Below are 23,210 nucleotides of genomic sequence, written 5' to 3' on the forward strand. Positions count from 1 at the left end.
TCAAATTACAGCCAGAATAAACGTAGATTTAACTAAGTCCAGCTGTTTTTTCCATGTTTGGTGCATCATATATCAGGATGGCTTTTGACGCTGGCTTCTTTGCCTAACATACAGAAACTCTTCTTGTACACCTTTACATCACACGCCGCTGAATATCCTCCTCTGAAAAAACACATTATTTAGCAATGCCAGAACATCACTGTCTTAACAATAATAAAATCTTCGCATCCTTACGGTTAAACCGAAACTTAGAACAAAGACCTGCAAAGAAAAACACAATCCGCTGCTGTAGGGTTTCAAAAATGGCAGTTTAAAAAGCTGTGGAAAATGCTAGTGTGCTTCAGAGTCATGCTGCAAAACACACTCCGATAGTAAGTGCTATCTCTGGAGCAGGGTCTTTCTTTGGAGGGGACAGGAACTATGGCCCAAGAACTAAATTTAGACCCTGCTTCCTCCAGTCAAAATGAAAGTAAAATTCCTGAAAAAACGTTTCTGGTCTCCAGAGAAACTTCTGGTGGTGGCAACAGGATATGCAGGTCTGTTTTTATATTACCTTTCTGCAGGCAACATTTCACCTCACTGCTTTTTTTGCTTCAAAACAAATGAAATGAATCTCTAGCCTGTACAGTACAGTTCTGAGTGTTCATCTAAATGATCTGAAACAACCTGCTGTCTAACATAATGACACCCTGTGGAGGTTTAAGTCTTCTGGTAGCGCTATGGAGCTGTGTTTTTTCAAGAAGGTCCCTATTTTGTTTTGTATCATGCATGCACATGACAAACATTCCTGTTGTCGTTTTTGCGCTTTTCTGCTTAACAACTGCCAGCAGAGGTAACACAACAATGCACCAACAAAGGCAAGAAGACTTACAGCTAGCAAACAAGGATGTAAACATTTTAAAAATTTATCAGCACAGGAAATGCCCTGCGATGGACTGGCGACCTGTCCAGAGTGTAAGCTGGGATTGGCTCCAGCCCCACACGACCCTGTACGCAGGATAAGCGGTTGACGATGGATGGATGGAGCACAGGAAATGCATATTGCTGAGATGTAAACAAAACTTTTTTTGTTACAAGAAAACTCCTACAGCCAGAAAATACTAGAACAAACACAAATCAGAGGCTAAATTTGCAGTAATCACTATTTCTATAATGACAATGGATTAAATGCATATACAGTATAATGTGACAGGTTTGAGGATTATCAACCAACTGTGCAGTTTCCTTCTGCCTCCGGAGCATTTTACTATCTTTAATAGGCAGCTGGTGAAAAAACTTCGATAAACTCACTCTATAGTTTCTGCCCAGCGCCAAACTGTAAACAGGATGGAGAACAGACTGAGACTTTTAGCAGCTAAAGAGCCAAATATTCTTTCTCAAGAGTTGGTAGAGACCAAAACAGAGCATGAAGGTGAGTGAATTTTGGACTTAAATTCATCAGCTGGACACAAACACAACTCCAGATTAATGCTAATGTTACTCCGTGTCTGCTGGGTGTGTAAATAAGCAACTGTTTGCTAATACCTGTCCTCACCAGAAAAATAACCATATTTATGTTCTTCAAGCAGCTTATTACAATACATACTTATATTTATTGTTAGGCCGCTGGTGGCCGTGTGACGTAGCAAAGGAAGAAGTCGCGGTATGAAGACCGAGAAATGAGGTGGATCGGGTGGATTTAGAGTCTTGAGCTAAGTTACGCATGTTAAAGCACGTAACTTATGCAGTGTACTTATTTTTTAACCACTTATTTCCAAACCACGTTTTGTCAAGAAACACATGAAATGTGAATCAGGAAATGACGCGAAGACAACAAATATGGGTGAAAGAATGGATTAGTACACGCAGGTAGCAGGAATTGTCTGAGCTACAGAGAGAGCTGGAGGTGAGTAAAAAGTGTTTTGCAGTGAAAAAGTAGCTGCCTGCTGTCAAGTAGGCCGACTCCTCCAGATATTTGGCGTGCCAGATGGCGTCTGCGATGTGTCAGTGATGCATCGTTGAGTAGTTCACACATAACGACTGCCGATTGATCGCTGATTTACCCCCTGATCACAGCCTGATGGTCGCTGATCTCACCGACCAGCAAATCAGGCTTAAAATCCCTTAGTTAATTCAATCAATTAATGCAGATTTAAGATCTATTTAAGCAGCCAGATCACCACGCATGCAAAATAAAGGAAATTGATTTATATTGATGTGGATGCTAGTTTTCACACAGTGCAGAGACCCAGAGTGTTCAGTCCATGGAAGCATTACGGCCATTTTAAAGAGTGAGTCATTCTGAGCACTACAGGAGTCCGCTGCCCTTTCAAACCGTGTCGTCGTCCTGTTTTGTTATCACAAGGTTGAAGTCTCTCGGTCCAACCTGTGATCGTCAGTGTGTACAGTCCCGCAGGCAGCGATTAGGCCGACGCTGAGTAAACATGCAGGTCACCCGCTCCTTGTCTCATATCGCCCTTTTTATGACTTTTACCTTCCTCAATGGCAAGCATTTAAACATGACATCACCAGCAACCAATCATAAAGTCCGTAAGTCCTTTTTAATTTTCCTGATAAACTTCCAAGTAGTTTAGTTGAACATGTTGTAAAACTGTGACCAGGAAAATGAGTTTGTTAAAGTTGATAATGCTTTTTTAAATATTGTGAGCCCTATTTTTTATTTTTGGAATTCAAATATGTCCTGTCTTTTTATTTTCATTTCACTCTTTTGTTATCTTACTTTTAAATTTAGGCACCTTGTAACTTTGTTTTGAAATGTGCTGTATCTTATTCTATCATTACTACCAGTGTTTATGGATTAAATAGATACTTTACGCTGATAATGTCCTGAAAATTATTACTTAATCTAAAACAGCATTTAGATTTTCTTTCCTCCCACAGTCCAAAGACATGCGCAGGTTAATTGGCGACTCTAAATTGCCCTTAGGTGTGAAAGTGTGAGTGAATGGTTGTTTGTCCATGTGTCAGCCCTATGATGAACTGGCGACTTGTACAAGGTGCACAACGCCTCTCGCCCAAGGTCAGCTGGGATTGGCTCCAGCTCCCCCGCGACCCTGCACGAATAAGTGGTTGAGACACTAAAACCTGAAACTCAAAATAATGAAATTCTTGTGTAGATTTAATTAATAAAAGGTTTTATCTGAAGGTCACATCATATGAAGGATACAGAGCCAACAGTAAGGTGCTGAGAGATGCAGTTTCATACTTCCTGATTCCACTTCCTGACACAAAATAGAGTCTCAGGGAAACTGAGAGATAAAACAGGAGTTACTGGTAAGTTTTGAAAGCGTCACATCCAGCTCACTTTTTTTTTTAAATAAAGGAAGGTCCCCATTTGCATTCAGTACATAGCAGTATAAAAGTGAAAACTGTGCAAAATCAAATAAACTGTGCAAAATCAAATAAACCCAATAAGCTATTTTTACAAGTGATTAAACGAAATAATGACCAAAACATCAACCAATCAATGAGCCCAAAATAACAGAATAAGCTGCAAAAAAGCAGAACCAAAACTTACATAATACACTGTGGGGATGTGTTTTTGTATTATAGTTTTTTTTTTCCTAGGATATGATATGAAAATGTATTTTTTAAAGGAACAAACAGGAGTTAGCAGCCATAATAATTATGAACTCAACACTAAGGTAACCTGTACTTATAAAGAAACACCTTTGTTTTTCTTAACTGTTGTTGTCTGGGAAAGATCCAACAACACACAGGAAATTATGCATTTTATTTTATCTTAATTGGAAAAACATCAGAAAAAGAAGCTGAGCTGTCGGCATGAGCAACAGTCGCTAGTAGGAGTGGCTTCTAAACAGACAAATAAAAGAGCATCACACACAGAAACTAGACACACACAAAAAATCAATTGGATGAATTCAAAGCCAGTGTGCCAACATACTGTATGTACACGTAGGAGCTGTAGGAAAAGTACTGCAGCCGTCAGTATCTTATCTGAACAAAGTGTAAATGTGAAGCCTGGTCTGTGCTTGCAGACCGACAGAGTACATGTAAGTGCAGATATGCTGCAGGGGCGCAGGCTGTTATCTTTCTTTTTTTTTTTTGGAACAGTGAGACTCTGTAAGAGGTAATTACACTGCTGTAGAGGTGACTGTGTGGAGTCACAGGGATTATAAAATGACATCACAGTCTGAAGCAAAAAGACAGAGTGAACACGTTTTCAGCATGTAGGGGAATACAATTTTGTGAATATACAACCAGGGACCTGAGACAAACTAGCGAGGTGCTTCTTTGCAGTTTATTTTACCAACCTTCATTTTTAGTCTTTAATCCCCTAAACCCTGTATATCCTCTACACATGGTTAGGATCTGAAGTAGAGGTTGCTTAAAGTAGTTAGTTCTTCATGTTTTGTTTGCAAAAATCTGAATTTGTAAAGAGATGTAAATGTAGCCGATAGAAGTAGAAAGTGGCATGAAAAGAAAAGTACCTCAAATCTGCACTTATACTTATTACATTGCATGAAATTCCCGCAGCAGAGGTAAATGCTTTCCGAAGGATCATCATCAAGTTTACATGCATGTTAGTAAAAACGCATTATGATTTTTTAAAAATCTCCTGCCTTCTGTAAATCCTCTCTGTGGCTTGTGCAGGACACAGGATCCATTTTCAGAGCTGCAGAAACTGTAACAAAGACTCAGTTGACGGGGCGGTGACGTCAGAGCGAGGCAGGACAAAGCCTCGCCTCTGACCTCTGAGAAATCACCGCTGATAACACACATCGACCGCAAGGCAGCCAGAGACACAAAGACTTACAGTACACCAACACACACTCTGACAGAATCTGCACTCGTCAACAGGCGTGGACACTTCCTGTCTGCAGCTCGAGGTGTCTTACAGGAGACTCTCCACCAGGGGAAAAGGGTTATATTTTTTAAGAATCCTAATCCTGCAATATATCCATGAAAAACAACAGCAAATGTGTAACTTTATTAGCTTTATGTTTAGCATAAAGACAGGAAACAGGCTTTAGAAAATTAAAACTACTTTTAAGGTTGTATCTGGTTTATTTAATCCAAACACAAACAGCCAGAGATGCTCTGCACAGATATGTTAGGTAAGACAGGTATAAAATGTTCTCCAGCACATCTCTGTTTGTATACGGATCACACAAAAAAACAAGACACGCTTTGATTCATGAGTTTTCCAGGTTTTGGTTAAACATGAGAGGGACAGGCTTCCACATATTTATCACAGACGACGTCTTAAATATGCCACGCTGTGTTTTTCCTCTTGAGGCAACTCCCCTCAAACATACACAAGTCTCTCTTTTCCCAGACCCATAATGGTCCCCAGCGTACCCACCGCTGAGTGCCCATTTTCAGCATTGGACTCCGGCCAAAAAGTTCTTCCATCAAATGAAGACGAGCAGAGGGGCCCCGCTCTCTCCGAGCCACAGTAGTGAAATGCTGAATAACCGTCAATTGTTTGTCCTACTTAGAAGGCGACCCCACACCTAAAGACGATTGGCTGGTATCCAAACTGTGCTGCAGGAATGTAGCTGAAGGGTCACAACCAGACGAGAGTAGTTTTTTTTAATGAGCTTAGTTCCCAGGGAAACAATAACTGTCTCTCAAAGCTCAGAGGATGTTTTAAAACTCTTTTAACTCCAGTTTACAGTGTACAGTCTATTTGCTAGTTTAGTTATCAAATCATTTTCTAACTTTTCTTTATTTTTGTCCCATTTATGAGTCAAGTTTGACTGACATAAATCCTATAAACCAAACTTACATTTGGAGATAATGTAGCCTCTTCTGACCCTAATGTGACAGAAAATCTATTGTGTAAACATGCCATTTTGAAGAAACAGTAACTGCTGAATAAAGCAATACAGTGATTGACTATACTAAGGCACAATCCTAAGCTAAATGCTAACATGCTGAAGACATTTGAAAAAGTCACCTTGGGCTCTGGGAAACTGTGACATGTGTCAGAAATGTAATCATAAATCAATTAATTGGAAAAGAAAGATAAAACTAATAATGAGCTGCAGCCTCATGTTTCTGAGATGGAAAGTAAATCAATTATTCATTTACATACACGTGGTGTATGTAATTTCATCCTTACAGTACTTGTGCAAGTCTTCAGATTAGCATATTATAAAACACAGACGCATCTTTTGTGTTTTGCTGGCAGGACAAACAGCATCGGCTTTCCACCCCAAAACTAATCCATAGTAATTTCATAGAGACGACTGGAACAGATTCAAACAAGCCGCTTGTCAATATTTCATACAGTAATTAGACGACAGAGGCGGCCTGTGTTTTTTTTATTCTGCAGGATGGAAACTTTTGTCCCTCACTGACTGAACTGGGTCACAGACCTTTTAGCTTCATTACTGGTGCAAATGAAAAGATTTACAGTTTCTGTCAGACGGAGCTGCAGAGGAAGTCGGTTTCTCATTTTGTGGCCCCGCTGTACCAACAACACACACACACACTGAACAGCAGTTTGTTGTTTCTGCATATCGAGTACACAACAATTAGCAAGATGTTTCTAAATGTTTGATGTGTCAATTTATTTTGTCTCGCAAAATTTATGGGCAGCTTTATATTCTGACATAATGACAAATTGCATTTTAGTCATACCTTTGAACATGGGGCAGTTACAGTGACGTTCTCATCTTTATTTTGAAGGTAGAGTCGGACAGGAAGCTGGATGCACAACATTTTCCCATTAAAAGTTCTACTTAAAAGTTCTACTTGTTTATGTTCTTTTGTTTGCTAACTTATCACAGCTTTGTACTTGTTACTGCAATGCTTTATTAGTACTTTCTTTTATAATGTAATCGCACTTGTAAAACACAGCTTTTGTTCCTATAATTAAGTAAAAGGTTATATAGTGTATAAATTCAACAGGAATCCAGTTCTCAAGTCTACAGAGTTCAAACTGATGTGTGCACAAACCCCTTCTGCTACGTGTCCTTGAGCAATGATCTCTCACAGCCCTGGTGACCTCTGAATGTCGAGGTCAGAAGAAAAAAGGAATCAATAAATGACCTCCTGATGATGTTGTTGTTGTTACAGGAAACTAAAAATCTTCTTACTGACCTAAAAACCTCTTACACTCATGACTTTCAGAATAGCCAGGCTTACTCTAACGTCGATTATAGCTGTTACCGATCTAATTAAATCTATTCTGCAGCCATTTTGACAGACAAGATCGACACACATTGTGTTTAAGAGGTTTAGTTGAACCTACGAGCAGCAACACAGCTTTAGTCTCCAAGTCTAATCTCATCATAGCAGCTTTTCTCATCTCTCTCTCTCTCTCTCTCCTCCTCTTTTAGTCCCACAAGGATTAAAAGAAAGGGTTAAAACTAAACAGATGTGAGATGTGTGGACTCCCTGTGATTGTGATCACACGCTGTCAAATGTAAGCAGAACTGCAGCATGGAGTTGGCGTATGCACATGTGATCTCCTAACAGGGTTATTGATTTAAAAAAAGAAAGCAAATGAAGCCAATATGGTTATTTTACAGAAAACAATAACAGAGATTTCAGCATTTCGTAACCAAAACCAAAAGTCTTATTTTGATGCATTTGATCTCCACTTGGTCGCCACTTAATTCTTTTAGCAACAACTTTAAAAAGCTGGGGTCTGCAGTTATGGAAAAAGCTAATCCATTACACTTTTTGTCAAATTCAGTGAATATCTCCTCACGGTCCGCTTACAATCAAAGTGACTCGAACCAAGCCACACCGCACTATACCAGCCCATCTGCAACAGGTGGCGTTCGTGCTCATGCACAGGACATGAAGCAGTGTGAGGGAGCGGGACAGTAAATCTGGCACATGCTTGTTTAACGGCAATGTAGAGATGGCCGAAAAACAAGCAAGGAGGAGAAAGTCAGAAGAAGAGCCACGTTAACAGTGGTGTGACTTTCCAACAATTGCCATGCTTCCATCTAATTGTCAAGCAAATTTTTGAAATGCCAAAAATAAAACAAACCAGACTACGCCAAGCGTAGTTATGTCAGTAGTTGTCGTTTACGCATGGCTGTATTAAGAAAGAAGTAGAGGTTGCAAACCAGAAACCAGAAAACCAGTCACGTGGACCTGAGGACCAGGGATCTGAGAAAAATGGAGAGAGGTCTTCATAAATGTGTTTTAATTGGGCAAGCTGCAACCAGCCATGTTTCTGCACTTTATGGGGATTTCCAGGAAGACGCAGACAGCGGAAGCAGCTGATCAAGCAGCTGAGGTACTTATTTGACAAAAGGTGTTTCCATCTCCCATTGAGTGAATTAACTCTTTTTCGAAAAATAAAAAAAACACAAGTCATTTGTGAAATGAGGAATTTTTTATTTTGCCGTTTCCATGAACCTTTTCTAATTCCATATTTCAAAATGCGAATAAAAGAACGTTGATGGAAACACGACTAGTGAGAGACCTGCACCGCCACTTATCCCCCACCTACAGTGCTGTGCTTTCATCCCTTCCCACGAGATTCAACAAACACTCACTTGACCTCATGTGACAACGACGGCGGTTCAGACTTGGCCCGAGGTGCCTCCAGCGAACACAACTGTTGTTACAACAGACAGGAGCTCTAACGAACCAAGCGGTCTCCGCCAACTTGATAATGACCCCACAGAGGTTAAATAGCTCCCAGCCAGGGTCTTCTTGTTTGAATGATTAGCTCTATTCCCCCAAAACTGCAGACAAATCATTTTATCTCCTTAAATTCAGTAATAAAGTACTTTTAACTGAACAATAGTGTAATATTGCCTCAGTGCCCTGAACTGTCTGTAAGACAATTAGTTTAGTTACCAACAAAACCTGCAGCTATTTTAGTTCCGTGTCCTCATCCTTCCTCATTTAGCATCACAAAGATGACAGTGGAGGCTTGACACGCCCTCTCGCCTCTCCGTGATCTCGTCGTGTGCCGTCCAGTCTCGTGCTCGCTGTCCTCGCCGTCCCCGCTCCCCGGCAGAGTTGGTTTCAGGCCTGAATGTTTGCATAGTATCAGCTCAGGAGGGCAGAAGACAAGCTGATTAAGCGGCAGGATTTCCAGCAGCTCAGAGAGGCTATTCCCGGCCTCGGACGGGCAGATTAGACCCTCTGGAGCTGCCTGCTGCTTCTAGTCTGCGGGTGGGATGATCCACTGAGTGCTCCGGCATTACCCCAGCTATCGCTCAATTACATGACTCAGTTTTCTGGAAGCCGACCAAAGCAGCTAGTATTTATTTAATGGAGGGTCAAATAACATTCTCGTCAGCCTTCTAGTGTCCTGTTGAGTACCCGAGTGTATGTTTTAAATTTATGCTGACCATTTTAAAATGCATGCCACAGTTTTTGGTGTTTGGATGTATTTTTTTCTGCTGTTCCAGGAGTCTGGACACTTGCTTGAGTTCTTTATGTATCGCATAAATATCACCATTGCTTTACTTTTAGTGAACGCTGCATCATCATTGCATGGTATCACAGTTTCCATGCAGGTTCATTTGAAAGATTACCTCAATGATTAACACCATTTTGACAAATTAGTGATGACTTGATGTTCGCTATGATAGATTACACACTTCAAGCATGTTTTAACTTTCAAATTTTACTTAAAAATTAAGATACAAAAGAATTAGCATCAAAATATACTTAAAGTACCAAAAGTAAAAATAATCATAATGCAGAATGGCCTATTTCAGAATAATACATATTAGTGGATTAGAATATGTGTTCACTTAATGTTGCAGCTAGTAAACGTGCAGCAAATATTAACTACTTGATATACAGCTAGATAGCTTGTGAATTTACAACCGGGGATCAATAAAGTTTTATCTTATCTTAACCTATAATAATACATCAATCTCTGGGCGCCTCACTTACGATTACGATTCAGAGGGCTGTGATGCGATTATAAAACAATTATCAATGCATGCTCTGGATAATTACTAAGCATTTAATTTGCCCATGGAAAATTCAATAGAAACATCTTCTAATTAGCTTAAAAATGACTAGTTTGCATGCCTAATTTGCTTCATTAAAATCACTACTTGCACACTGATTGTGTGACATTTAAGTAGGTTGGTTAGTTCCACCTTCTGCGTTAACATTAGGTTATCAATTAACATTTAAATAATTGATTTTTTACTTGACTTTTTTCTCTTGGGGGCAGCAAAACAAGCTGTGAACCCAACACTGACATATTATTACCATATAAAGTTGAAATAATAGCAAAACAGCTGCTTATTAACAGATTTATTACTATGAGCGACACTTTTCATATTACACATAATTTGATTAATTTATAATATAAAAATACCGCTTAGTGCAGCTTTAACTGGTCATAAATCAAAATATCTTTATCCAGTTTGATAAAACTTGTTTGTGTACAAACAAACATTTGCTGTGCTCATTCATGGATTGATTAAGTCTGTATCTGACGAGGGAAAGAAAGGAACTGGAGGAAAAACTAATAAAAACAGAAAGTAAACTGACAATACTTTTAAAATCCTATCGGGTCATTGACTTTCACAAACTGAATCATCTGTAAGATTCACAGCTGTTAAATGTTCTCTCTCAACAACAAGAGGATGATCAATCACCCGGTTTAATCGCAGCAACACCCACCTCCTCGACAGGGAGCGTTACTCACTTGCTCCGCCCACACACTCCCGACTCATCAGGGAATACAAACCAGAAAACTCAACACACCCAGTAATTTCTCCAATTCAACAACTTCCTGTTTCCACCATTTACCAGTACGAGACGGGGTTTTGTTTATGATCTGTGATCTTCCGTCTTTACTCCAAAACACATTTTATTAGTTTTATTTTTTATTTAGTGCCTTTTTGGTGCGTTAGCTGGTGTGTGGCCTTCAACAACTTATCCAACACAGCAGACTAAAACAACCACAGTGCTTTTTATAACCCACAGTAAGCCTGCGATTATAGCGTTACACAGCCCGTAATGTAAGCCCGGTACAGCCTCTGAATGCAGCAGGAGGCTTAGACTTATAACAGAAGCAGCAGTCAGATGTTACAGCACTGAAAAAGAACAGGACTGATTTAATGAGATATGATCAGATAAAATGTGTCACCCTGCTCACAACATGTCAAAATGACTCACTTTCTTTTTGCTCATCCGATTTCTCCAATTTTAAACATTAAGAAACAGCGTCTGTAAAAGTTGTTGAGAGAAACCGGGCCTCATAGATGAACGAGAACACCCAGAGTCCATATTAAACACAGCAGTAATGATTTTCCGGTGCTTCTCTGTGCACCGGATCTCTCCTCAGTTCCAGCTGCCACGTCGGTTATGAAACGTGGCTGTGACTGAGTGGAAGTCTGGGAGGTGGAAAAGTAATATAAAAGTCCTCTGTGTGTCTTCTGTGTGTAGCTGCAGCCACCTTTTTCTGGTGCTGAGCCTCAGTGAAGGGAAGTTAAGCAGGAGAACCGAAAAAGAGATCAGAAACAAGAAGATGTTTTAATAAAAAAGGGGTCTTGTTTAATTAAATGTGGTGCAAAGACTCAAAATGGTCATGCATGTAGCTGAAATAAAGGAGTTGGAAAATAATTGGTTAATGTTTTTGCATTTAATGTGGAGACTGTATTTATTACTATTATTATTTATAGTTTTGAACATGAGCAGAAAACCTGCTGAAACACAGGAGCTATTAAAGTCCAGGAGTTTCTAACAGAGTTAAAAATAAATAAGGTGCTACAATCGCATTTAAAGAGGTTACTTCCTCAAACAAAGACACAAAGACGAGGGAACCTTTTCACCTTCTCAGCAGGGATGATACTAGACGGGAAAAAGTTGATCTACAGGAGAAACATCTGAAAGAAACGCAGAACGACGGAGAGCTACACTGACTTATATTCGCTTATAGTTAGGTTATATTGTCTCATATTGTGATTGTGAATTGTCACCTGCCACCTGAATTTTGAGTTTCTCTTTACATAATATAATGAAATTCACCATTCATCAGAATGCAGGAAATTAAGTGTTTAACACTCTATTTTTTCATATAATTCAGCATAAAAGATTGCTTAAAAATAGTGTAAAAATCTCGTCTAGTCTGGATCTCGTGAACCCACTCTTGAATCTCATCTCTTGGGTTAAGTGTCTCGTCACACCCCTAGTATTTATTGTTCAACATTGTTTATGTGCTCCTTTTTTTGGACTGCGTTGAAAGACATTTTTACCTCAGGGAGACACGGTATATATTGAGGGGAAAATGGAAAAGACGGCTTTACTTTAAAGGAATAGTTGGCCTTTTTGGGAATTTGTCTTCCTGCCAAGAGTTTGATGGGATTATAGATGGCACTCATATCTATACATTCAGTAAGCAACCTTTTAGCTTAGCTTAGCATAGCCAGCTGGCTAAACAACAACAAACTTTTAAGCCAGTGTTAGGGTCTTGGCAATCTTCTTATAGCATCGGCTAACTGGGCCCAATTTGGGCATTTTCACTTAGGGCTGTACTCACTTTTGTTGCTAGCGGTTTAGACATTAATGGCTGTGTGATGTGTTATTTTGAGAGGACAGCAAATTTACACTGTTATACAAGCTGTACACTCACTACTTTACATTGTAGCAAATTGTCATTCTTCAGTGTTGTCATATAAAAAGGTATAATCAAAGATTTACAAATATGTGAGGGCTATACTCACTTTGTGAGATACTGTCTGTTTCGTTTGTTTAAGCTGTACAAAAACCAAAGTGTTAGCTACATTTACTGTCAATCTGAATATCTGAATTAATGTATTTCCCAAATTTCAAACTATTATTTAAACGAGAGAGATTTTAACATCATCAACATGAAGATTTTACCTGGTGTAATAAAAAAAAAAAAGAAAAAGAAAAAAGGACTTCTCCCCCCCGAGCTTTCAACCACATCAGTCTTCATCTGTGCAATCTCAGTAGCTGTTGTGACTTCATTCTTTGCACTTTTAGGACTTCTTCAGGCTTTAAAAGCTTAAAAAGGGTAGTAGTTGGGATTGGATCTCCATGCAAACAGAACATCTGCTGATGAAGGCTGTGTGATACAGTCAAAAGCTCCAAAAAAGGCTTGTGAGATTTTAGTTTTCCTACATAAAAGTTTATTTTTTGTTTTTTTTAAAAAGGTCACTAAAGAAAACGTAATCTCTTCATTTAAAAGTAATCTGTTGTATTTTCACGAAACCTTTAATGACTGAGCTGGTGTGTGATCAATGACTTGCTCAAGGGCACTTTATCAGGTTACGTTAGCTGATGAAAGGACCTTTGACTTATCATTTACAGGACTTTCTGATGATGCCGAGGTGAAAAACAAAACCCAAACATAAAACCAAGGATCTTTTCACACATTTATTGTTCCTACCCCAACAAATGATTGATAAAAAGTGATTTTTATAAAAGGGGAGGCATCCTTTTCACTCGTGATCCAAAAAGCTATAAAGTATATCCTCCTCAAATGAAATCGCTGTCGACTTGATTTTCACTCTTGCTTGATGCAAGCAACAAACCGGCGCCAAGTGACAGGAGCTCAAAATTATGTAACACAAGAGTGCAAATCCTCTTGGTGCTGCAGTGCCAACCGGGACCTGGAGGAACCTGGTACCCCCGCTGGATTATCGCAGTATCCAGCGGGGGAAAACACAGGAGCGAAACAAAGAGTACGGATTATAAACCTTTTCCTATTTACTGGTGGTGAGAATAAAGAAAAATCGCTTTAGGTTCTTGGTTTGGTAGCGAAGGTGAGGTACCCTGTGTGACCTGGTATTTCTCTGGGCGGGGTGGTGGTCTTCAAGGTGATGGAGGCCTGACTTGGAGCCGAGGTTGGAGGCGTTTTCTCCGCGGTGTCAGGCTGAGTCTGAGCGGAGGGGTCTGGGCCAAAGTCGGGCAGCGGCAGGGAAACGGTTCGCACGTCGTGGACTCTCAGCAGGACCTCCAGGGTGCTGATCTCCTCGAAGCCCTGATCCGCCAGAGCCTCGCACGTCCTCTGGACCTGCTCTATACATGGAGAGAACGAACACACCCGACCTCCTGAAGAGACAGAAAGAACAGTTGTTCAGTTAATATCTTGTTGCCCCATAATAATAAAGACCAGTCAGTAACAAATCCTCCAGACTGAAATATTTCAACATCTACTGGATGGATGAAACTTTTTACAGACGTCACGGTCCCCAGTGACTGAATCATACAGACTTTTCCTCAAGCGCCACTTTGAGGTTCACGTTTGTGGTTCTGACTGTCTCAAAATTTATTTAGTGTACATTTACAGATACAAATACAGTCACTGAAATGGGGTTGAAAACCAGAGATACAGTTTTCCAAAAAACTAGGTGCAACAGGTTTAAGTTTTCATTTATCCCATGTGCAGTAAGTACCCTCAAGTCTAATACAATATAAAGCGCCTCTTCGTTCCCCGCACATCTCAGTTATTTTTCTTACCTTTATTCTGTGTTATCTGGAATATCTGAGCATCTTTGTTTCACCAAAGATAGATTAAAACAGCAAATAAAAGATTAAAACCCAACTAAGTAACAACTTGGAATTCCCATTTCATCTAATGCTAACATGTTAGCAGATATTTGGCGAACTGCTGAACAAAGCTGGTTCTAAACAGGAATATTTGGACTTCTGTTAGTCTACAGCAGGGCTTTTCAAAGTCTGACTGTGGGCCTCCCCTCAGACAAACTTGGAAAAAAGTGCCCTTTTGTTTATCTAGTCCATTTTGCTCAAGTCCTGGATGCCTAAGGAATGATTATTGATTATTATTATTATTCATAATATTTCATCTCATAGGCAGACAGAATTAAGCCAAGACAGCCTAATATTGCTTGTATGACATCACAGCCTATACCAACTATATGATCAAGGTCTGTCCTGTGCCATTTGTTCATTTCTGGGAATGTGGGGAAAACTTCTATATCTTTTTAATCAAATCAAACACTTTTAGGGTATCCTATACCCCCTTGATAATTAATGTAAGAACTAACTTCCCACTCATCCTCCCAAGAAACAGTTCGGAGCTTCCCTGGGAGGCCCCTTCCCACTTTGAAAATTTCTGGTCTACAGGACCTGGACTGAGATAACCAAGGGTAGCTAAGTTTGTACAGCATGCAGTTGAATTTTTGTTAGCTGCTGTGAGCCTTTCAAATCTCATGTTTCTGGCCTCATTGGGATGCCCCAACCGTTATCAAACTTTTAAATGGTTGATATTTTTGGCAGGTATCTGCTAGTGTGAAAAAGCTGAATAGGTGCAGTGGCAAACAACAAGATGGGAAGTTGGTTTTGAGAAGTCTAGGAAAATTCAAGTGTGCTTCCTCATGATTGAATAATAACAGCAACACTGTTATAACTTGAAGGCTCCAGCGTGTTAAAAACTGAGGAGAAACATGCTAATTTTACCATATTTACCTTAAAATCTCAGGCTATCTCTGCTGTCAAAATGTACAACAATCAGAACAATAATTTGGTCTTCTGGTTGGCCTACACAAACACTGGGTTGATGTGACTGGATCTATGATCTGAACCATAATTAGGCACAGATGTATCACCAGGAGGGGGGAGGGTTGTAATTTAGTCTTAAAGATAAAGACAAGATCACTGCAGATCCACTTAAGCTTGTTCTCTACAGGCTAATACACAGCGAGAAACAACAAGGGACTGTTTTGTGTGACCAACATACAATGTTTTTAATAAAGATACTCAAATCGATTACACAATTCACCATCCTTGCATGGTTATTATGGCCAAGACACACATGATCCCACTTCTAGAGAAACATCCTCAAAGTACCAGACACCTCAAAAAGGAGTGTATTTACATTGTTATCTCTGTGTGTCGCCTGAAAAAAACAGTAATGGACAAAGATAAATAATCTAAACCAGATTTATAAGCTTAACATGGACTCAGGAGAAATTTAGTCTCACTCTAGGAGGGAAAACCATGATATTACTACTATTAATAATTTGTTTTTCTTACACCCAAGAGTACTTTTAAAGCTTATTCTTTCCCTTAACAAAGCAGGCCTTTGACCCGTTGGGCTCCAGGCTGGAGTTTGTGGATCATCACGGGACAAACCGCCACTCTGATAAACAGATCACCTACTGGCTCCGGCCTCTTGTCTCTGAAGGAAACCATGCAGCGAACGCAGCAGGAGGCCGGAGCAACGAGCCAAGACAACTTTCACCGGCTGACCTGAAGAGCGAAGACTGTGACTCTGAGCAGTACAGCTGGGAAGAGGAGGGGTTCAGGGTTCACAAATCCAAATTGAGTTTCTATACATATATTTAAAAGGAATTCTCTTGAGGTAGATTTTACAGTTTGAGATGTTATTTTAAATATGTTTAAAGATGTTTATTTGTTATATATGTAGTTTTCAGCGGCCACTAGCGGTTTTAATATTGCAACCAGGTGCGTGCTCGTACGCTTGCTCACCTGTGGATCCTTGCTTGGCGGGCAGCGAAAAATAACGTCTTTTTTGCCCTCTAAAGGAGCGTTTTCCTTGGAATATGATGTCACGTGAAAACTATGAATTATACTTTCACGTGCACTCCAGACTTCAACATAGTCCCTAATGAAGCCCCACTTTTTATTCCAGCTTTAAAGTGTAGCTGAAATCTTTCTTTTATACCTTCTACAAGGCACAATTTGTTTTGTTTTTTATCCTATTGAGCATCCACAGGATCACAGAACACATCTGTGGTGTAATCTGCCCCATTTAATCTCACTTCACATTTCAGAGGAATAATCTGCACTACTAATGGGACACACACACAGATGCCTGATGGGAGAGACAACATGTGTCTGTGATTTAACCTTCAAACTCTAAAGTCATTAATGTGTAACACACACACACACACACACACACACACACACACACACACACACACACGTAACTCAATGAAATAGAGAACGAGTCTGCAGAGGGCAGCCCTGCTGAAGAGTCCATTGTATCTGGAAAACATTACAGGAGACTTCGGGATGTTTCACATAGCAGTCGTTCCTGCGGGCTAACAGAACCAGTGTTCTCCCTCGAGACTGCCACAAACACAACTTAAATGGCTTCCTAGCAACCAGGACGAACACACAAGGAGGGGCTGAGTTGATGATTATATAAGATGTTATTAATAGTGTCGAATATCAACCGTACATCCACAACTAGGATCTTTACATGTGTGAATCTATGTCGAGTTATTGGGTTTTTGAGTGTTTGTGTTTGCTTGACGCTTGCATAATAAAATCAGCGAGGTAGGGCGGGGCGGCCAAATACAGGGCCGGGCTGCAGGGTAAAACTTCAAATTACAACTTGAAGGAAAAAAGAAAAAGAAAAGAAATATTTCACTGCCTTTTTACTCTGCAACAAACCAGCTCTCTGCAACTGGAGTCTGCTGAAACACACTTCTTTCACTCCAGCAGCCACATTAGCAAAAAACAAACAAAACAAAAACAAATGCAGCTTCCCATCACGTGCTATACAACACCTCAGACCCTCCCCATGTGGATTTTGTTAACTTTTTCATCTGACTGAAGCATTGTGGGGCAGCAGTGCTCAGCTTGGCTCGGGAGGAAACATCCAGTTTGTACAGTGAGAAGTAAATTGAGCCTGTCCTAATTGAGCCATGTTCACCAGCTCTCTCCCTGCAGCATAACCCTGTATGGTCATGGGACTGCTTCTACAATGACTGCACTCTATTTATCTGTATCTGTGTGTGTGTGTGTGTGTGTGTGAGTGTCAACAGCTCATGACAGGAATATGTAGCCGTGGCACCATAAAAGGGATTCATAGAGGAGGAGAGAGAGCTGCATCCTCGCTCCTCCTGCATTCCTTTTCATATTGGGGCTTACTTTTTAAAACTGCATTTATGTGCCTCAGGAATATGAGCATCTATTCAGGCTCATAGCCCACTGATCCTGGGCACCTTAACAATGTCGAGTCAATTTATTGGATATATTTGAGTAAATCAATTTTGATGGTTGTGCTGGCAGCATGCGATATTGCTTTTTTTAACCCCGGTGACCCGAAGCAGTGACTTTTGTCCTACTACCAAACAATAAAACACTGAAGTTAACTCCCTGATCTAAGGACATGTGGTCACAAATCCTATTTACAGGATAGGTACAGGCACCAGCCATGATGCAGCAGGTCCATTTCTTCATCAATTCCATGAAATTTTGTGTTTCCAGTAGTGGAGACATGGCAGTCAGCCAACATGCATTTTTTTTTTGCGCCACAGCAATCCCTGGCTTAATGTTAAGTCATAAAAATAATCCCAATTAGTTTCCCACAGTGAGGTACATAGATTTTAAAATTGGAAAACAGTAAGCATTAGTGATGGATCAGTACTTGGTTTCAGGAGATAAAAGTTGGGTTGGTGCATCCTTAAAAAAAGCATGAACAGAAAGGAGGAAAACAACATTCATTACATTTAAGTGCATTTTTGCTAACCTTATACTTTGTCCCGCACACTGGTGATATCCAAATGATGTACTGATTAATGAAGCTATGTATTATGAACTGAATGACTCAGTGGCTTATTTCTAGCTATCAGCTTTAACATTTAGCTTGAGGTGTTTTTTTGTGCTAACTAGCAATAAATATGAATGAATTAATTCAAAAATATGTCTTTTAATGAACGTTCCTGCTGATACAACAGCATGTTCCCAAACACTGGATGCGTACGAACGGACAAGAGTTGTAGATTTTATTGCGATTTGGAGAGCATCTAATTCTCCGGTGTTCTCTACACGTGTGAAGCAGCAACACGTTCTCCAGCCGTAAACTTTGCCATGAACCATGCAAAGTTTAAGATTGTAAAGCCCGGGCACATTTGGAGAGTGAACATAATAATTGTGTATAATAAGTATATAATAATTATTTGCTACTCTCAATGCCATTGACGGGTAATTGAGAAAATCTATAGAACACGATACAGCTCATAACGTGAAATAACAGTTTTTAACATCAAGGTGGCTGACTAGCTTACCGAGAGCCGATGTGCCTCCTCTTCAGAGTCTCCTGCACAACTGATGTGCTCCCATGCCAGGCAAGGTCAGCTTTGCAAATATTGACAACCCATTTGCTTGAGTTAAGAGTGAAATGCTCCCACATGTTTTAAGTTTTAGCTAATGTTCACTACTGCCTGATGACGTCACCAACTAATTAAATTTGTTGGCAACTTCTTTGGTTATCGATTACTAGGTTGATTTATTTATTTATTTGTTGCAGTTGTTTTCTCAATACCGATAACAATTGCACATTCTTTAGTCAATATTGAATTCCCCCTCTGGGGATTGATAAAGGCTCATCTTATCTTGAAGCGACCAGATATGTAATAAACACACATACTCGATGCCAACGGTCTCTGGGATACCAGTAAATTCCCCTCTGCACTGTTTAGGTAGCTATGTGCTCTACATGTATCACGTAAACCTTGGCTTTACCTCTAAACACTGTCCACCTCGGTGAGCTGCCGACCTGCCCAGGCATGCTGCCGTTCCCGGTTGTCACAAACACGGCAACATGCTTTCCGCCTCAATGGCTGAGTTTATTCTGTGACCAGGGACCAACAGAGTAACACACAGGGACAAAGTTAATGAGAGCAGTGTTGGCGAGGATCGATGGTTGGCCTGGGAGTGCAGAGCGATGTGACAGGGCCGGGGGGTGGGTGGGGGTTTGGAATAAATTCATTTTAAAATACCAGCCGGCTGGTATTTTAAAATGTGCTCAGTCACAGTCATGTTCCTCCTGAGTCACAGAAAAGTCAACATCAGGTGATGGTGACTGTTTCACTGAGGCCACATATATAAATACACACATATTTTAATATTAATTTACTCAACGGAACACTTCAGTGACCTTCAGTCATTCATGTTTCCCCTCTAGGTTAGGTTAGGCTTTATTTAATGCCAGTGTTGAGCCAATAATGCAAAATCTGTTGTAAAAGATCACATTTTGACCTTAAATAGACAATGTAAAGTTAAATTACAAAAGAAGGCCATATGCTGAACCTTAACATTTAGATATTTATAAAATGCCAGATGCAGTCAAATGTTTCTCAGAAGAGGCCAACAATGCAGACAGACCACAGTTTGTAAAACTGCTGGTAAATGGGTGTAACTGAAAACTGGTGAGGAAATAACAGTGACTAATAATGTATCACTGGGAACATTTTTAACAAATTCAATAAAAAATTATTTGATCCCCTGCTGATTTTGAATAAACCTACCACTAAAATTATAGACTGATAATTTCTTTGTCAGTGGGAAAACGTACAAAATCAGCAGGGGATCAAATAATCTTTCCCCCCCACTGTATCATGACAAAATTTCTTAAAAATGTTACACCTTGTCTGAGAGACTGGGACCAGGCATTTACTGCTTTTGGGAATAACAAAACAAGATAATTGAAGTATTGGTGCAACTAACGGTTATTTTTAGTATTGATTAATCTGCAGATTGTCTCAGTTTGGTCAGAAAAATTTAAGGAAGAACACATTTCACAGTTTACTAAAGCCCAAGGTGACGTCATCGAATAGCTTGTCCGACCAACAGTTCAAAATTACCATGATTACAAGGGGTGGGAATCACCAGAGGCTCCACGATACGATATTATCCCGATATTTATGTTGCGATTAGATTTTATTGCGATTTTAAATATATTGCAATTTATTACCTTTTTCCAACTTCTAATTAGGTCCCTAAAGTCAAACTTTGTCAACATCTGTTTATCTAAAAAGATACATTTCTCTGTTTGTTCATATCACTTTTTCAGTCCTCTATATGGTCCTGTTAAGCTTTCTAGTGGACTAAAAAAAGCAATAGATTTTATTATTCTAGTACCAAAAAGTTAAAACTCCCATCTGCAATTTATATAATAAAATATATATATATTGATACGTGGCGTCCGTGTATCGATACAGTATTGCCATGGCAAATATCACAATACTATGCTGTATCGATTTTTTGCCCCACCCCTAATGATTAGAGTTTATGATCACATAACGTACAGTAAAGCAGCGACTCTTCACATTTAGGAAGCTGAAACCAATAAATGTTTGGAATTTTTGCATGACAAACTATTCAAACCAATTATCAAAATAGCTGGCAATTACATCGATCAACAAATCTATGAACCACTGCAGCCCTACATTGAAGACGTGACGTCTTGGGTTCTGGGAAACCACAGAGGCCATTTTTCACTGTTATCTGACAGGATATAGATTACAATTTTATTTAACCTTTATTTTAACAGGAAAGTCCCATTGAGACAGTCTCTTTTACAAGGGACTCCTGTAAAATTATTTAAAAAATATTCACTGACAATAAAAACACTAAAATAGCTGCTTGTTTCTCTGTGCTCATTGTTGCTGCTCAGCCACGCGCCTCTGACAACTCCTTCCTCCCACTGCTGCAACAGGATGGTTGGCGGTCAAACATCGGATGCACTGCACTGACAGATTTGATTGGTCGAGGTACCACAGTGTCCATACGGGGATTGAATGTGGTAAGACTAATGCTTTTATGGATAGTTTACATGCATCAAGATGCCGCCAGTGTGGGGGATCTTCAACAACATCATATATCAGTCAGCTAAAATACCATAAAGAGTGTTTACCTTGTTTCTTCATAGCGGTCTTGGCGTGCCTCACTGCCTCCCAGGGGCTGGGGATGTCCAGGAAGACAGCGTCTGCCACCCCGCTCACTCCGAACCCGTCCTTGCACACATCCTGGTTCCTGACGGTGACCAGATGATCTACGCGGTGCTCCTTGAATTCCTCCGCTGCCTTCTCCGCCCGCTGTTGGTGGAACTCCACCGTGTGCAGGTGACCCGTGGGGGCGATGGTACGCAGGATGGCGTGGGAGAGGGAGCCGCTACCCGTGCCTACAACACAGACGCCACAGGGAGGATTAGAGCAGCAGGGACTTTGATGCTGTAGAGACTCTTAAAATGTGGCCATGAATCTATTAAAGAACTTTTTGATGAACAGTTTGATGAAGATACATTGAAAGTCACAGTTTGTACAAACTACCTAGTTAATGTAGCTAAAACGTTATCCTTCCACTGCAGCTCAGCATGGAAACAGGGAATTTGATACAATAACACGCCAACTTTGGAACACATGAGGGCTGCTTTATGGCAAAAATCATAAATATTTTGGTCAATATTGAGTTCATGATTATTTAACATGATGCAGAGATCTTCTGCCTTACACATTATACTCTAAAGACTTAAGAAACCCATATTTGTTTGGTACAAATCCTTGTGAAAATGAGAATAATGATCATTCCCTCCAATATTGCAAACGCAATATCAGTCAAAAATAATCGCAATTAGATATTTGTTCAAAATTGTTCTGCCCTACTATAATGTTTATAATGTTTATTTGGTATTTCAAATGTGAGAAAGTGTTGCTGAGTCTCTCATCCTTTTTGGCCGCTCCAGGCAACAGTACTGTAACAGCTGAACTAAACATGCCACAGTCTGGCTGAGAGGCTTTTTAGGGAGGTGTGGAAGAGCTTTAAAGGAAAGGGGTGCGCTGGATTTCAGTTATCCTTTATTGATTCCCGTCAGGAAATTCATTCTCTTCATTTAACCCATCCTAACAAGTGACTTATAACACAAGACAACACGGCACTATAATATAATAACAATTGATTTACCTCCATTATCTTGTAGTCGTCAGAATCCACAATCGTAATTGAAAAATAAAATTTGACTAATGATACAAGATACCCACAGTTTATCTAATTCAGACCCCATTAACTTCAAATAAATGTGTTTTGTACAAAACTGTGGATATTAAATGGAAATGGTTATGTTGCTGGGGGATAATATACAGTGTCCTGTCTACCGGCCCTGTGGGGATATGGTGGACAGTTATAGCTCCAGAGGAGTTTAAATGATGCGTTATGTGTTTTTATTCTTGCAGCTGCACAAATTGTCTACTTGGGACACAGAGTAAAACCGATGACGTAATCACAGAAATTATGTTAAATGCTGTCCTCAGCTCTCAGCTGTTTCTACAACACACACACACATATTTTCACACTCGTTCTCTCTCTACTCTCTGCTGATAAGTGGATGCTACAGTTCCTGCAGTGCCCTGGTTGGTCCTTAAAGCCAGCTAACGTGCAGTTTACGAAAGAGAAGAATAACACTAATCATGTGACTTGCAGTTAAGGCGGGGGGAGGGATGGAGCATAGAGTACACAGCGAGAGAGGCCAACAGATTTCATCCTCCGCACCCCCCTTCTTC

The 23,210-nt window shown here is 40.0% G+C and overlaps 1 protein-coding gene across 1 annotated transcript; it reads right to left on the bottom strand.

The window, feature by feature from the left end:
• Positions 1-13,296: 13,296 nt before the first annotated feature.
• LOC123967334 (tRNA (adenine(58)-N(1))-methyltransferase catalytic subunit TRMT61A-like) lies at positions 13,297-21,895 on the bottom strand (the record flags this gene model as incomplete). Its single annotated transcript, XM_046043398.1, has 2 exons — positions 13,297-13,989; positions 21,569-21,895. Coding segments are annotated over 2 exons (641 nt in total), but the record flags the coding sequence as incomplete, so codon positions are not given.
• Positions 21,896-23,210: the final 1,315 nt, after the last annotated feature.

The sequence above is a fragment of the Micropterus dolomieu genome, unplaced genomic scaffold (assembly GCF_021292245.1).
Source record: "Micropterus dolomieu isolate WLL.071019.BEF.003 ecotype Adirondacks unplaced genomic scaffold, ASM2129224v1 scaffold_288, whole genome shotgun sequence".
Lineage (NCBI taxonomy): Eukaryota > Metazoa > Chordata > Actinopteri > Centrarchiformes > Centrarchidae > Micropterus > Micropterus dolomieu.